Raw genomic sequence first — 14559 nt, 5'->3', positions numbered from 1 at the left:
TTGGTCTGTTAGAAAAAAGTGCCTCCTAAAATTTTAAAGGAAGCAAGACACATATGTACAAAATAAGGGTTGATACAATGAAGGGATGGAAGATGAGTGTAAAGATGAAAATTATAAAAGATTTTATAAAAGGACTTGGTAAGATAAGTTGTTTGAAAAAAGAAAGAAGATTTAAGAAAGAAAAAAAAAAAAAGGAAAAAGGGAGAGAATGTGATCAGGCAGGAGACTAGAACAAAGCCATACACTAGTGGTTTAGGGTATATTTTGATCTGTTAGAAGAAACTGTACCTCAAAATTTTAAAGAGAGAACAAATATATATATGCCAAAAATAAGGGTAACTACTATGAAGGGATAAAATATGACTCTAAAAATGAAAATAAAAAATGTTTTTTTTTTTAAAAAAAGGGATTTATAAGATGTTGGTTGAAAAAGGGAAAAAGAAAAATAAAAAAAAAAGTCAACAAAAATTAACTTTGATGAAATAATGAATCATGGTTAAAAAAAAAAAAAAAAAAGCCATGAATCTATGTGCAGTATTCCTCTAGCGCTGGAGTTCTCCCGTTCTCCTTGATCGGTAAACTTGGTCTTGGCTTGCTGGCTGTTCGTGCTGTTCTTCTGGGGGAGGGGCCTGTTGCTTTGGTTTCCAAATGTCTTTGCTGGAGGCGGAATTGCCCCGCCCTTGTCGGTCCGGGCTAAGGAAGCTGCTCCAGTTTGCTCTCGGGAGCTTTTGTTCCCTGCAAGCTCTCGGTACAGCTTTGGAGGACCAGGGTGAAAATTGTGGCCTCCCAATCTCCACTCGGAGGAGCTGAGAACTCGGGGCCCCGCTCCTCAGTGCGCCCCCAGAGAAAAGCAGTCACTTCCGTGTCCCCGGTCTCCGGCCGCACTCCGTGCTCACCCGGCCTGTGACCGAGCGTTGCTATCTCTGGCACCCGACCCCGCGCGGAGTCTCCAAACCCCGCAGATCCCTGCAGTGCGTTCCCGCACCGCTCCTCCCCGGGAAGGAAGGGGAGTCTCCCCGGATCTGCTGCTTGTTGGGTCCCTGCTGGGGGAGCCGTGCCCCGACTGGGCCGCAGATCACAGTTTATGGCAACCCCGAGCTGAGAGCCCGCGCCTCAGCTCCGTCTCTGCAGCCGGCTTCCCTGCTCCGATACCTGGGAGCTCTGGCGCACTCAGGCACCCCCGGTCTCTCTGTGACCCCAAGGGTCCTGAGACCACACTGTCCCGGGAGGATTCCACCCCCCGCTTAGCCACTGGAGCGACGTCCCTCCGCCGAGCCAACTTCTAAAAGGTCAGATTTTGTGCTCCGCGGCTCTATCACTTGCCAGAAGCGGCCGGCGGAGGCCCCTCCCCCGCCGTCTATCCTCCCGAATATCGCCTCGGATTCACTTCTCCGCATGTCCTACCTTCCAGTAAGTGGTCGCTTCTCTGTTCAGAGAGTTGTTGCTACTCTCCTGTTCGATCTCCTGTTGAGTTCGTAGGTGTTCAGAATGGTTTGATCCCTATTCAGCTGAATTCCTTAGACCAGACGAAATCTAGGTCTCCTAGTCCTCTGCCATCTTGCTCCGCCTCCTCTCTATCAGACATTTAAAGAAGAATTAATACCTATTCTACTGAAACTGTTCCAAAAAATAGAAATGGAACGAAAACTTCCAAACTCATTTTATGAGGCCACCATTACCTTGATCCCAAAACCAGACAAAGACCCCATCAAAAAGGAGAATTACAGACAAATATCCTTGATGAACATGGATTCAAAAATTCTCACCAAGATACTAGCCATTAGGATCCAACAGTACATTAAAAGGATTATTCACCATGACCAAGTGGGATTTATCCCTGGGCTGCAAAGTTGGTTCAACATCCGCAAATCAATCAACGTGATACAATACATTAACAAAAGAAAGAACAAGAGTCATAGGATCCTCTCAATAGATGCAGAAAAAGCATTTGACAAAGTACAGCATCCTTTCTTGATCAAAACTCTTCAGAGTATAGGGATTGAGGGTACATACCTCAATATCATAAAAGCTGTCTATGAAAAACCTACAGCGAATATCATTCTCAATGGGGAAAAGCTGAGAGCTTTTCCCCTAAGGTCAGGAACGCGGCAGGGATGTCCACTCTCACCACTGCTATTCAACATAGTATTAGAAGTCGTAGCCACAGCAATCAGACAACAAAAAAGAAATCAAAGCATCCAAATCGGCAAAGAGGAAGTCAAACTCTCACTCTTTGCAGATGATATGATACTGTATGTGGAAAACCCAAAAGACTCCACCCCAAAACTGTTAGAACTCATATAGGAATTCTGTAAAGTAGCAGGATATAAAATCAATGCACAGAAATCAGTGGCATTCCTATACACCAACAACAAGACAGAAGAGAGACAAATCAAGGAGTCGATCCCATTTACAATTGCACCCAAAACCATAAGATACCTAGGAATAAATTTAACCAAAGAGGCAAAGGATCTGTACTCAGAAAACTATAAAATACTCATGAAAAAATTGAAGAAGACACAAAGAAATGGAAAAACGTTCCATGCTCATGGATTGGAAGAAAAACTATTGTGAAGATGTCAATGCTACCTAGAGCAATCGACACATTCAATGCAATCCCCATCAAAATACCATCCACTTTTTTCAAAGAAATGGAACAAATAATCCTAAAATTTGTATGGAACCAGAAGAGACCCCGAATAGCCAGAGGAATCTTGAAAAAGAAAAGCAAAGCTGGCGGCATCACAATTCCGGACTTCCGGCTCTATTACAAAGCTGTCATCATCAAGACAGTATGGTACTGGCACAAAAACAGACACATCGATCAATGGAACAGAATAGAGAGCTCAGAAATGGACCCTCAACTCTATGGTCAACTCATCTTTGACAAAGCAGGAAAGAATGTCCAATGGAAAAAAGACAGTCTCTTCAATAAATGGTGTTGGGAAAACTGGACAGCCACATGCAGAAGAATGAAACTGGACCATTTCCTTACACCACACACAAAAATAGACTCCAAATGGTTGAAAGACCTAAACGTGAGACAGGAGTCCATCAAAATCCTAAAGGAGAACACAGGCAGCAACTTCTTCGATCTCAGCCACAGCAACTTCTTCCTAGAAACATCGCCAAAGGCAAGGGAAGCAAGGGCAAAAATGAACTATTGGGATTTCATCAAGATAAAAAGCTTTTGCACAGCAAAAGAAACAGTCCACAAAACCAAAAGACAACCGACAGAATGGGAGAAAATATTTGCAAATGACATATCAGATAAAGGGCTAGGATCCAAAATCTATAAAGAACATATCAATCTCAACACCCAAAGAACCAATGATCCAATCAAGAAATGGGCAGAAGACATGAACAGACATTTTTCCAAAGAAGACATCCAAATGGCCAGCAGACACATGAAAAAGTGCTCAACATGGCTCGGCATCAGGGAAATCCAAATCAAAACCTCAATGAGATAGTACCTCACACCAGTCAGAATGGCTAGTTAACACCTCAGGAAACGACAGATGTTGGTGGGGATGTGGAGAAAGGGGAACCCTCCTACACTGTTGGTGGGAATGCAAGCTGGTACAGCCACTCTGGAAAACAGTATGGAGGTTCCTCAAAAAGTTGAAAATAGAGCTACCATACGACCCAGCAATTGCACTACTGGGTATTTACCCCAAAGATACAAATGTAGGGATCCAAAGGGGTACGTGCACCCCAATGTTTATAGCAGCAATGTCCACAGTCGCCAGACTGTGGAAAGAGCCAAGTTGTCCATCGCCAGATGAATGGATAAAGAAGATTTGGTACAGATTCACAATGGAATATTATGCAGCCATCAAAAGGAATGAGATCTTGCCATTTGCAATGACATGGATGGAACTGGAGGGTGTTATGCTGAGTGAAATAAGTCAATCAGAGAAAGACATGTTTCATATGAACTCACTGATATAAGGAATTTTTAACCTCAGGAAACAAACTGAGGGTTGCTGGAGTGGTGGGAGGTGGGAGGGATGGGGTGGCTGGGTGACAGACATTGGGGAGGGTATGTGCTATGGTGAGCGCTGTGAATTGTGCAAGACTGTTGAATCACAGATCTGTACTTCTGAAACAAATAATGCAATATATGTTAAGAAAAAGAAAAAAAGAAGAAGATTGCAGGAGGGGAAGAATGAAGGGGAGTAAGTCGGAGGGGGAGACGAACCATGAGGGATGATGGACTCTGAAAAACAAACTGAGGTTTCTAGAGGGGAGGGGGGTGCGGGGATGGGTTAGCCTGGTGATGGGTATTAAAGAGGGCACGTTCTGCGTGGAGTAGTGGGTGTTATGCACAAACAATGAATCATGGAACACTACATCAAAAACTCATGATGTAATGTATGGTGATTAACATAACAATAAAAAAATAAAAAAAATGAAGGAATGATACAGACTTTCCCAGACAAACAGAAACAAGCAGCCTTGCAAGGAATATTAAAAGAAGTTCTCGGGAAGCCTGGGTGGCTCAGTTGGTTTAGCGTCTGCCTTGGGCTGGGTTCATGATCCCAGAGTCCTGGGATCAAGTCTCTTATTGCGATCCTTGCTCAACAGGGAGCCTGTTTCTTCCTCTCCTCTGCCCCTCCCCCTCCCCTGCTCATGTTCTTTCTCTCTCAAATAAATAAATAAAATCTTTTCAAAAAAAATATTAAGAGAGGTTCTTTTTTTAAGATTTTATTTATTTATTTGTCAGAAAGAGAGAGAGCAAGCACAAGCAGGGGGAATAGCAGAGGGAGAACCAGGTTCCCCGCTGAACAAAGAGCCCAATATTGGACTTGATCCCAGGACTCTGGGATCACAACCCGAGACGAAGGCAGAAGGTTAACCGACTGGGCCACTTAGGCATTCCCTAAAATAAGTTCTTAAAAGAGAAGGAAAATGATATAGGTAAGAATTTCAGATTTATATAAAGAAGATCATAATAGAAGGAATAAGTGAAAATAAATAAAAACTAACAGCAGTTTATTTAAAGCAGTAAATCAACAATATATCTGAAGATTGTAACTTATAGATACTTGAAATGAATAACAGCTATGACACAAGGGATGGGAGGGAGAAATTAGGAATACTTTGTTATTATAAGGTATTGTACTGCCAGTGAGGTGGTGTAGTGTTGTTTGAAAGTGAACATGAATTAGTTGTAAATGTATATTTCAAACTAGGGAAACCACTCAAAAAATTTAAAAAGATATATAAGTGGTAAGCTAAGAGAAAGTGGAATGATATAAAATGTTCACTTAAAACCACAAAAGGCAGAAAGAGAGTGAAAGACAAAACTAAGAACAAAAAACAAGGGTAACAAATATAAAATAGTAAGAAATCTGATAGATATAATTCAACTATACCAATAATCACTTTAGATGTCAACAGTCTAAGTAAACCACTTAGACTGAGGTTGTCAGAATGGATTAAAAAACAATACCCAATGTCTATGTTGCTTACAGGAAATCCAGTTTATATGTAAGGACACATATAGATTAAAAGTAAAGGGATAGAGAAAGATTTACCATGTTAATGCTAATCAAAAGAAAGCAAGAGCAGCTACATTTCAAACAGAGAAGACTTCAGAGTAAGAGAAATTAGCAGGGATAATTAGGGGCATTACATAATGATAAAGGGGTCAATTCTCCAAGAAGACCACACTCCTTAACATGTACATGCCTAACATCACAGTGTCAAGATATGTGGAGTGAAAACCAACACAACTGCAAGGAGAAACAGATAATGCACTTTTATAGTTGGAAACTTCAGCACTCTTCTATGAGAAATTGACATGAGAAATGGACAGATCCAGCAGGCAGAAAATCAGTAAGGACAGAGTCGAACTTAAAAACACCATCAGTCAACTAGATACAATTGATATCTATAGACTGCTGCATCCAACACATATTAATCTCAAGCTCTCATGGAACATTCACCAACATAGACCACATCCTGGACCATAAATTATACCCTAACAAATTTGAAATAATAGAAATCATATAATGAATGCCCTCAGACTACAATAGAATAGATTGGAAATCAATAAGAAAAAGAGAGCTGGAAAATCCCAGAATAAGTAGAGATGAAACAACATACTTCTAAATAATAGATCTTAGAAAAAATCTCAAGAGAAATCTTTAAATAATTTCAACTAAATAAAAGTGAAAATATGACATCAAAATTTCAGGGAAGCAGCAGAAACAGTGCTTACAAGGCAATTTATATGCACATGTTAGAAAAAAAAGATCTAAAATCTAAGCTGCCGCTTTAGGACTAGGTAAAAAAGAGCAAATTAATCCAAAGTAAGCAGAAGGAGAGAAATAATAAAAATCAGAGCAGAAATCAATGAAACTGAAAATAAGAACTCAATAGAGAAAATCAACAAAACCAAAAGTTGTTTTTTTTTCTTTCAGGATTTTATTTATTTATTTGACAGAGAGAGAGAGAGCATGCGAGAGAGCACAAGCACGGGAAGGGGCAGGACCCTGGGATCATGACCTGAGCCAAAGGCAGACACTTAACCGACTGAGCCACCCAGGTGCCCCCAAAAGCTGGTTCTTTAAAAAGATCAATAAAATTGATAAACTTCTAGCCAGGCTAACTAAGAAAAAAAAATATCAGGGGAATTGAGAGGATAATAAAGAAATACTATGAATTCTATGCCCACAAATTTAATAACCCAAATGAAATGGACCAATTCCTTGAAAGATACAATCTGCCAAAACTCACACAAGAAGAAATAGGTAATCTGAATAGGTCTATATTATTAAAGAAATTAAAGTAATTAATAATATTCCTAAACAGGAACCACTAGGTCAAAATGGGTTTAATGGTGAATCCAGCACACACTTAAGGAAGAAATCTTACCAATTCTCTACAAACTGTTCCAGAATATAGAAGCAAAAGGGAATACTTCTTAACTTATTCAATGAGGCCAGCGCTTCATTATTATTAACCAATAGCTCTTATGAACATAGATGTAAAAACCCCCAACAAAATATTAGCAAATTGAATCCAAGAGGTATTAGCTCAGGTCATGATCCTGGAATCGAGTCCTGAGTTGGGCTTCATACTGAGCACGGAACCTGCTTGAGATTCTCTCTCTCTCTCTCTGCCCCTACTCCCCCACCCCTTCTCGCGCTCTTTCTCTAAAAAAAAAAAAAAAAAAAATTATATGTAATGACCAACATTTAAAAATCAACTAATGTAATCCATCACATCAACAGGCTAAAGAAGAAAAATCACATGATCACATCAATAGATACAGAAAAAGCAGTTGACAAAATTCAACACCAATTCATGATAAAAAAAATCTCAATTTAGATATAAACCTTATACTTTTCCCATACAAATACACACAAAAACAAACCTGCTCAAAACAACTGTAAGGGTAACATGTATAACTATAAAACTAGTAGAAAATCTAAATGACTGTAGGTTTGGCAATGACTTTTTAGAGGCAACACCAAAGTCAGAATCCATGAGCAAAATCACTGATAAGCTGGACTTCATTAAAATTGAAAACATCCAGGGGCGCTTGAGTGGTTCCATCGGTTAAGCATCCAACTCTTGATTTTGGCTCAGATCATGATCTCAGGGTCCTGGGATCAAACCCCGAGTCAGTCTCCTCGCTCAGTGGGAAGTCTGCTGGAGATTCTCTCTCTCTCTGTCTCCCCCCTCCTCCGTGCTCTCTCTCTCTCAAATGAATAAATAAATCTTTAAAAATTGAAAAGTTCTGCTCTGCAAAAGATACTGTCAGGGGAACAGAAAGACAAGCCACAGACTGGGAGAAAATATTTGTGAAAGGCATATCTGATAAATATGAAAATATTTGTGAAAGGGATATCTTATCCCAAATATACCAAGAACTCTTAAAGTCAATAATAAGAAAATAAACAACCTGATTAAAAAATGGGCAAAATATCTGCACAGATCCCTCACCAAGAAAATATATAGATGGCAAAAAAGTGTATGAAAAGCTATTCCACATTTTATGTCATTAGAGAAATGCAAGTTAAAACTACAAGGAGATACCATTACATCCCTTTTAGAATGGCCCAAATCCAAAACATCGAGAACACCAAATGCTAATGCGGATGTGGAGCAACAGGGACTCTCATTCATCTCTGGTGGGAATGCCAAATGGCACAGCTGTTTTGGAAGACAGTTTGGCAGTTTCTCACAAAATTAAACATACTCTTAACTATATGATCCAGCGTTGTGCTCCTTGGTATTTACTCAAAGGCACTGAAAACTTTTTCCACACAAAAACATATGCACAGCTGTTTATAGCAGCTTTGTTTATTATTGCCAAAACTTAGAAGTGACCAAGATGTCCTCCAGTAGGTGAATGGATAAATAAACTGTGGTGTATCCAGACAATGGAATTTTATTCAGCACTAAGAAGAAATGAGATATCAAGCCATGAAGAGACATGGAGGAAACTTAAATGAGTATTTCTAAGTAAAAGAAGTCTGAAAAGCCTATATACTCTAGGATTTCCAATATCACGTTCTGTAAAAAGCAAAACTGTGGAGGCAATAAAAAGATCAATAATTGCCAGAAGTTAGGGAGGAGGGAAGGAAGAATAGGCAGGACAAAGGGAATTTTTATTGAAACTACTCTCTATGGTATTATAATGGTAGATGCATGTCATCAGACATTTGTCAAAGCCCATTGAATACACAACTCCAAGACTTAACCCTAGTGTGAACTATGCACTTTGGATGATAATGCTGTGTCATGGTAGATTCATCAGTTGTAACAAACGTACCACTCTGGTGAAGGATATTGGAAGTGGGGGAGGCCAGGGACGCCTGGATGGTGCAGTCAGTTAAGCGTCCAACTCTTGTTTAAGGCTCAGGTCTGATCTCAGGGTCCTGAGATTGAGCGCCTCCATTGGGCTCCACACTCAGCAGGGAGTCTGCTTGAGACTTTCTTTCCCTCTCCCTCTGCCCCTTCACCCCCAGCCTCCCTGCATGCACTCTCTCTCTCTCTCTCTCTCTCAAATAAATAAATAAATCTTCAAAAAAAAAGTGGGGGAGGCTTGTGTTGGAGAGGGTGAGGGCAGGATGTGTATGGAAACTCTGTAATTTCCACTGAATTTTTCTGTGAATTTAAAACTGATCTAAAAAAATAAAGGCGATTTAACAACAAAAAAGCAACAACTAATGATGTCTGAGAATGCCTGATCTAAAACAGTGACTAGATAGCAACCCACATAGTTCTTTTAACATCTACCACAGCACAGAAAAAAGAAGTCTAAGGTCATAATCTAGAAGTCATCTTTAATTATAATATAGATGAAGCTGGATTTGATCCCAAACCTACCCCTCTCTAGTTTTCTAGATCACAACAAAAAACACAAATCTCAAGAAGTAGAAGGGTTATATGATAGTCAAGTGTTCCTTATTAGTAACCTTAATAGAGGTGTGGTCTGAGAATTCTGTAGATAATTTCAAATTTTAGTTCTATGTATTTTGCTAGAAAAAACATACCCCATAGTACGTAAAGTTAGTGCAAAAATATGCAGGCAAATATTTTTAAAAAGGGATACAATTTGCTTGACCTTAGATTTTTCTTCTGGGTGGCTGTAAACAGAAACAATGATAGAAACTATGGCGATGGAGGCCAAGACTAAGGATATCGGAGTATAATAGAACAGGTGGTAAGCAATAAAGCCAGATAAAATAAAGATAACTGTAAACAAATGTTGTAAGGCTACTGATTATACTGAATATAAAAAAATATTTTCTGTAATCTCAAGAAGACTGAAATAATTGGTGTTGAAAACTGGTTTGTTGTGACTTTTGTAAAATAAGCTTTGAAATGAGAACAATGTTCTTTAAAGAGAGGATGTAAAATTTAAATATTAATGTAACAGCAGTATCTGGATGCAAATCTCAAGATTACATTAGCAAATGATAAGAGAAGGAGTGGGTGTAGAACAAAAGGAAAGGTAAAGTGGGCCAAGCTTTTGTTTAACCGAAAAGATGCCGTTTCCGTCTAAATTCTAACAAATTGGTTAGGTTTTTCTTTTTTTAACTTAAAAGTAAACACTAGTAAAATTTAAAAATGCATGCACACACACACACACATAATCTTTCCAAAGTTGGGAGAGATGAAAAGAAAGAAAATTCAGGATTTATTCAAAAAATTAAAGAAAGTAAATAAAGCATTAAGAAAGAGAATTGTCGGGGCACCTGGGTGGCTCAGTCAATTAAGCGTCCGACTCTTGGTTTCCACTCAGGTCAAGATCTCAGGGTTGTGAGATCAAGCCCCACTTGGGGCTCTGCACTAAGCGTGGAGTCTGCTTAAGATTCTCTCTTGTTCTCTCCCTCTCCCTCTGCCCCTCCCCATGGTCTCCCACTCTCTCTAAATAAATAAATAAAATCTTTTTTAAAAAGAGAGAATTGTGTTACATGAAAGGGTTAAGACCAACTCTATGAGTTATAACAATCAATATGAAAGTCCCCTATTGAGAACAAATAATCCCTTTCCTAATTAATGCCATTACTCCCTTTAATAATGAAGATTAATGCAAGATTAATTAAATTAATGCAATTTAATCTCTTTCAAGATTAAAAATGAAAACTTTACATTCTTCCCAATATGTAAGGTGAGGGAATAGGTAGTCCTGTACCCCATTTAAAGATGGAAAAATAAATAGAATGTAGTGCTTTAAATAAGGAGCTGGGAATGGAGTAGGTTCTCATGACATTCATTCAATGTTGTATTTATTCATCAAGCGATTCATAACACTCTCACGCTGAAGCATCCTTCTTTGTCTCTTGTTTCAATAAATGTCATGTATTGTCCTACTTCCATCTTTATGTCATGTAGGTGGTGGACATACCCGTGGCTGACTCCCTGAGTATGACTCACCCACATTCCCGGTCAGAAGTACCCTGGTGCATGAATCCGTATATAGCGACGTCAGAGAAATGGCAGAATGTTTGGTGAAAGGCAGCATATTTTTCAGCAGTTTTCCCTGAATAAAGTATGATAATAAATTCTATAAAATATTAATACTGGAGTTGAATTTCTCTAAAAATAATTCATCTAAAATTATCTCTACTACTGGAATATGATTCTATTCCTTGTAATAAAAACAGACTGAAACTATTTGTAGGGACTTCCTTGAAATGAAATATTCCTAAAGATGTAACAACTATGAATTGAGAACAACAGACTCTGATTATTACAGACCACCGCTGTACTTGGGAGTTTTTCTTACACTTCCTATGACCGTTTCCATGCACTTCCTCAGACCTCTTTTTCAGGTACATGTTCTCCTTCTAAACAAACATTTCTGTAAGAGATTCAAATTCAGCAGATTGTTTTTCGGTGCCTAGGATAAGTCAGCACCAAGAAGCACTTCCACAGGAACTGTCTTAAGAGAATAAACCTCCACACTTCTGAACAAAGAATTTGCATCTGCTACTCGTTTCCTGAGATTTACTTGGATCTAACCTTTTTTCTATTTCTCTCTCCTATTTTGGCATTGCTCCAATATCTCGATACTCTGAGGGAAAGTTATTAATAGTTCATATTTTCAAACCAAAGGTTTCCCACTGAGCACTAAAAGCTACAGATAGACTTGGAAGTTTTGTCCAGCAGAGATCTGTGCTGTTCCGTGATGTTGGGTCTCACAGTCTGCCATACAAAACAGTTGCTCTTTCCTGGGTTTCCCACTTGCCTAATGATTTCGTCGTCACCAAGTCTACTCAAGATCCTTCCTTCCATCATGTCTGTCTTCCTAATTTTAAACTCCACCATCCTCTGCTCTAAGTCATTTTAAACCTTCTGGTAAATAAAAGTTATTTTTTCATTGTAAAATATTTAAGGACACACAGTACGATGTAATGACTTATTCCAATAGCTTGGATAACTAAAAATTTATAAATATTCAACATTTGAGGGCTCTTATATTCCTTTACTGGAATACATCATTAATATCCTCTAATATTATTTACATATACAATGAAATATTTAATGGCATGTAATCATAGCTCAATCTAAAGAAAAGAGAGATTAGGGGTGCCTGGCTGGCTCAGTCTGTAGAGCATGTGACTCTTGATCTTGGGGTTATAAGTTCGATTCCCACATTGGGTGTAAAGATTATTTTTAAATAAAATCTTTTTTTTTTTAAGATTTTATTTATTTATTTGACACAAAGAGAGACAGAGAGAGAGGGAACACAAGCAGGGGAAGTGGGAGAGGGAGAAGCAAGCTTCCCACTGAGCAGAGAGCCTGATGTGGGGCTCGATCCCAGGACCCTGGGATCATGACCTGAGCTGAAGGCAGACACTTAATGACTGAGCCACCCAGGTGCCCCTGAAAATAAAATCTTAAAAAAAAAAAAAACAGGAAAAGATAAATTGGAAATAGTTAACTTAGCAGTTTTGACCTCTTGAGTTACAAAGTGGCCTACTGTGAAGTTTGAGTAGCACTTTCAGGGAGCAGGCTGCAAAACCAGCAATTTGGCTAGAAGGTTGAAAAATTCTAGAATTGGATGCTCTCTGGAACCTTAGAAGGCTAGGATTCATTCAGTACTACTTCTTATCTTTCTCATTCTCTGCTGCTCCAGGTAAACAATGGGCCCCATCACCTCCATAGTCCAAAAGCGAAGGTGTCCATCCTCATGAGCAGTGACAATGACAGGCGGCTGAGTATCAATTACACTGGTGTCCCCAGGTTGTTTTTTGTCCACCAGCTGTTGCTCTCCCGCTGTGACATCAGTTTTCTCACCTACAGAAAAGTTAATGAGCTACCGTGGGTGTCTGCAATACTTGGAATTCCAAATTTTATAGAACATGAAAGAGGAGGCAGGTAGGAAAACAGAAAACCAACACATTCTTTTCCCTAGAACATGTTTTTCAACCCCAGCGAACTTCACTCAAGGCAGAGAACAAAAAAGCATTAACAAATAGAATCTTGGATCACTGGAAAAGCCTAAAGAGTTTATTTTTGACCCTATTACAAAAACCTCTGCCCTGTATTTAACAGCTAAAAGTCGATACACATCCAGTGTAAGTCTTACACATCCAAAATGGCTTATGAATCTAGTGTAAGTTTTAGGAAAATGGGCTGAAGACTAAGAAGCTCAGTAATGCATTGGATTTTTAAAAATCTAGAATTTGTATTTAAAAATGGAAATTCTGCCTCTTTGACTACAGAATCTTATACCTCAACATTTAGTCACAAAAAGAATATATGGTAGGGTCGCCTGGGTGGCTCAGTAGGTTAAGCATCCAACTCTTGACTTTGGCTCAGGTCATGATCTCAGGGTCCTGGGATCAAGCCCTGCGTTGGAGTCTGCTTGTCCCTTTCTCTCTGCTCTCCCCCCCCCCCCCCGACTCGTGCTCTCTCTCTCTCTCTCAAATAAATAAATAAAATCTATTTTAAAACAGAGAATATACTGTATTCTACAGCCTCAACTCCCTATTGCAAAGGAATTGTTACAAAGAAGAGAGGTGATTTCATACTGACCTTTAACCTCATTGTCATGTATGCTCTGCTTGCTTCCCTGAATTAGGGGAGAAAACGAGAAAGTATTTCTATGACATTGTAAGGAAATGGGATATACTGGGTGAGTAGATTTTTCAGGGGAACTCATATGCCTTTTTTTAAAATTTTTTAGTAATTGGGGTATAGTTGACACACAATGCTACGTTGTTGCTTTAGTTGCTTGCAACTAGGCAAGTCTTTATGCTACACTCACCACATCTGTCCCCATACAATGCCATTCCCATACCATTTGACTATATTCTGTATGCTGTATCTTTTCTTCCTGTGACTTATTCATTCTACAACTGGAAGCCTGTCCCTCCCTCTCCCCTTCACCCATTTTGCCCATCCTCCATTCCCCTCCCCACTGGCAACCACCAGTTTGTTCTCTGTCAAATTTACATTTCTAAGCATACTTTTAAAGTTTTTTTTGAATTAATTCTTCTGAAAAAATGTATCGCAGAGATCATCATGTTCACAAACAGGGTATCTGCAATAACATTCTCCTGGCTCAAGCAGGGCATAATAATGAGAGTAACCACATGTGTAAAGCAAGCCATGTTCTTGGTGTATGTGATCTCTAATTCTCTTAGCAGCCCTGCGAGTTAGGCTTTGTTATTCCCTTTTTACTGACAAAGAAACAGAAACTCAGAGGTTAGGTGATGTCTCTAAAGCTAATCAGAAAATAAAAGAAGCACTTGGACTCAAGTGTAAGTCTGTCTGACTCTTACATCCTTGTACATTTATTCTTTTCAGGAAACTAGTGGTTATAAAACAAGTTTTGCAGTAAAAAGTTTTCTTTAAACAAAATCCTACTAGAGATATAATGTGTAAAATCTATAAAACTGGGACTGAGAACAGAGTTTGAAAACCAGGGCATTAAAGGTGTGTTGTGAAATGTGTGTGATACTTTTTAGCAAAAGAGATTGCCTGGAATTGCTTTATTATTTCAGAAATGTAAAAGCAGCACATGTAATTTATTTTATTTGTGAGTATGTGTCGATTATTTGCAGATATATTTTCAAAGCCTTGAAA

General features: G+C 39.0%; 1 protein-coding gene across 6 annotated transcripts in view; it reads right to left on the bottom strand.

Moving 5' to 3' along the window:
• The window catches only part of WDR64 (WD repeat domain 64), a 153832-nt gene that overhangs the window by 28639 nt on the left and 110634 nt on the right, over positions 1-14559 (bottom strand). For all 6 annotated transcript variants that reach the window (XR_003523036.2, XM_027611248.2, XM_027611249.2 and 3 more), the window contains 3 exons: positions 13507-13543; positions 12626-12765; positions 10900-11005 (listed from right to left, as the gene is read on the bottom strand). Coding sequence is in view for 5 of the 6 variants with exons in the window: in XM_027611248.2 (XP_027467049.2) it covers positions 10900-11005; positions 12626-12765; positions 13507-13543 (283 nt within the window). In the remaining variant the exon portion in view is untranslated. The remainder of the gene's footprint in view (positions 1-10899; positions 11006-12625; positions 12766-13506; positions 13544-14559) is intronic.

The sequence above is a fragment of the Zalophus californianus genome, chromosome 10 (genome assembly GCF_009762305.2).
Source record: "Zalophus californianus isolate mZalCal1 chromosome 10, mZalCal1.pri.v2, whole genome shotgun sequence".
In the NCBI taxonomy this organism is placed as follows: domain Eukaryota; kingdom Metazoa; phylum Chordata; class Mammalia; order Carnivora; family Otariidae; genus Zalophus; species Zalophus californianus.
The sequence above is the reverse complement of the archived record's forward strand: the minus strand, read 5'-3'. Positions and strand labels throughout refer to the sequence as shown.